This window comes from Tupaia chinensis, unplaced genomic scaffold (assembly GCF_000334495.1).
Source record: "Tupaia chinensis unplaced genomic scaffold, TupChi_1.0 Scaffold143970_1, whole genome shotgun sequence".
NCBI lineage: Eukaryota > Metazoa > Chordata > Mammalia > Scandentia > Tupaiidae > Tupaia > Tupaia belangeri.
Genome location: NW_006203821.1, coordinates 998,054 through 1,000,949, shown reverse-complemented (window position 1 = coordinate 1,000,949; position 2,896 = coordinate 998,054). Strand labels below are relative to the sequence as shown.

Sequence of the window (2,896 nt, the reverse complement as noted above, 5' to 3'; positions counted from 1 at the left end):
ACGCCGTTGCCATGGCTAGGGACCCGGAGCGGGAGGAAGGAAGGGGACCACGCTGCCTGTCGGGAGATGTAGTTCCACACTCTTGGCGAGAAAGGGCTCTGGGGCGTGTGTTTGAGAAGCCAAGCCGCAGAGATGGCTTCGGGGAGCGAGGCCGCCAGGCCCAAACTACTTGGCGAGCCTTTGGTCACAGGACCTAATGCGTAGGCGCAGTGCTGACTTCGGGGGCGTGTCAGCAGCAGATATCCGCGGAGCCGCAACGCCTCTTCTAAAGCCTTTGTCATGTTCTATTTATAGTTAGAAGCTCTTTTCATCTTTGTAGCCACCCCAGTGCCTGGTGCTGTGCTTGACATCTTTGGGAAACCGACGCTCCAGTCTCTGAGTTAAGACTGCATAGTTTCTCTCGCTCTCTGCCTCATGCTAGAGGGTGCGTGCGCTCACCAGAGAGAGAGACAGAGAGAGAGAGACAGAGAGGAGAAAGCACAGCTTACCCTCCACCCCTCCATGAGGAATGATCACTCCGCAAATTCTTTTTGTTCCATCTCTCCCTTTCGGGATTTTGAGCCTGAACACTAGCGTTTTTCTCAAGCCACAGGGGACTTGGACTGCGCGGCTCCGTCCACCACCGGGCCACTAAACCAGTCTAGTTTTTCTCTCTGCATACTTACAGAAAGAAGTCAGGGTGGAAAGAACTAGTCTTGCCATAGTTGGGGAGAGAACTGTTAATATCTGTGGCCAGAAAAGTGTGCACTTGATGAAAGGTGAGATACATTTTGTTAGGAAGGAACCCGTGGTCACCAACCTATTTTAAAAACCATTCTAGGGGGCCAGCAGGTGGCGTGATGGTTAAGGTACTGGACATACCCAAATGGCTGACCACAGTTCCAGTCCTGGACCTGGTAGCTTACGTTCTCACTTTCCTTCTCTCTGTGTGTCTTTCTTTGGTCAAGTTAAGATAAATGAATAAATAAATAAAATAATTATTTTATTTTTTAGAGAATTTTTTTTGCTAGAGGGCACGTGCGTTCACCAGAAAGAGAGAGACAGAATGCAAGAAATCACCCCCCAGGGGGGATGACCACCCTGCAATCCCTTCTCCTCCATTCTCCTCTCAGGATCTTGGGCACGCACGCACGCACATGTGCCTGGTGTGAGTTTAAGCCACCGGGTCTGGGACTTGAACCTCTTCTGGGGGGGGGGGGGGAAGGATTTTTTCATTTCTCGTTCTCTCTGGTGAGCACACATGCCCTATAGAAAAAAATCTCTGAAAATTTTAAAAGAAAAAAAATTTTAAGTGCTACTAGTTAAATAAAATAAAAAATGATTGGCCAAATGAATACAGTTGGTGGCCTTCCCTCTGTCGCCTTTCTTTCACCCGTGGAGAAAGGCATGAAACTGCTGGAGAATGAGCTCACTTCTTTTTTCTTCCCTGAAATCTCTTCCCCTCAGCCCTCTGGGGGTACCCACACTTCCCGCCTCTCTCCCTATTGCCGTGGTACAGTATCTCTTTCCAGTTTGAAGATGATAGACTGCAGCCACTCAGGTGAGCATATGACCTTGAGCACTTACTCCTTCCAACCCCATTCTTGTTCACACTCAGCCCCCCTCCCTGTGACCCTGCAAAGGGCTTACACAAGTGAGATGGCTTCTTAGCATAAGGAGGAAGGGTCTAGTTGGGTAAGACAGAAATTAACTGAGATACATGAATGAACTGTGACCTCATTAACACTCTGCCTTAACCAAGTTAACTGCTGCAAAATCCCCAAGATCCAAATAGGCCTGGCAAGACAATTTGCTTGCCCTTCTCCCTACTAATTAGATTAGCTAATTATTGCCATTTAAACCTTTCCTGGTTCATTTCCTGTGCTTGAAACAACCAATCGCCTGCTTTGTCCATGCCATTCTACGTCAATAACTTCCTTCAAAGGACAAGCAGGTGGTGTAGTGATTAAGGCACTAGACTCCCACATGGCCAACCAGGTTCAAGTCCCAGACCTGGCAGCTTTCTTTCTCCCTTACTCTCTCCCTGTCTGTCTCTCTAGTGAGTGTATGTGCCCTATGAAAATTTCTTTTTTAATTTTTTAAAAGAATGATTTTATTTAACTTTATTTACTTATTTATTTTAATTTGACCAGAGAGTAACAGAGAGAGAAAGAGAGAGAGAAAAAGTGAGGAAGCAAGCCGCCAGGTCTGAAACTCAGACCACCGTCGGCCATGTGGGAGTCCAGCACCTTTCACCACCATACCAGTTGCTGGCCCAGCAAATTAATAATAATAATGAGACCAGCAGATAGTGTAGCAGTTATGTCACTGGACTTCAACATGGCCAACAGCAGTTTGAGTCCCAGATCTCATGGCTTGAAATTCACGATGGGCACATCTGCATGAATGTATGCCCAAGTTCCTGGGAGTAGAATGGAGGTGAAGGGATTGTTGCAGGGATGGTTTCTCACTTTCCCTCACACTGTCTCTGTCTCTCTCTCTCTCCCCCCACCTTCCTCTCTCTTTGGCAAGCGCATTTGTCCTAAGGCAAAAACCTCTACAGAAATAAATTAATAACAATAAAAATAATAAATAAGGGGCCAGCAGTTGGCATAATGGCTATGTCACTGGGCTTCCATGTAGTTGACCGTGGTTCAAGTCCTGGACCTGGCCTCTTAAACTGACGCTGGACACATGTGTGTGCGTGCCCAAGATCCCAAGAGGAGAATGGAGGAGAAGGGATTACTGCGTGGCCATTCTCCCCGGGGATGATTTCTTGCTTTCTGTCTCTCTGTCTTTCTGGCAAGTGCATGCGCCCTATAGCAAAAACCTCTCCAAATAAATAAGTTAATTAAATTAAATAAATAATTATTTAAATAACGTTAAAAAAAAAAAAAAAACTTTTTTCAACCCTTGT

At 46.4% G+C, this 2,896-nt stretch overlaps 1 protein-coding gene across 1 annotated transcript in view; it reads right to left on the bottom strand.

Annotated features, from left to right (window-relative positions):
- Window positions 1–281, bottom strand: part of COQ10A (coenzyme Q10A) — a 3,472-nt gene extending 3,191 nt beyond the window's left edge. The window contains exon 1 of the mRNA XM_006165642.2: window positions 126–281. Within this exon, the coding sequence (XP_006165704.1) occupies window positions 126–281 (156 nt within the window). The remainder of the gene's footprint in view (window positions 1–125) is intronic.
- Between the last annotated feature and the right edge of the window lie 2,615 nt (window positions 282–2,896).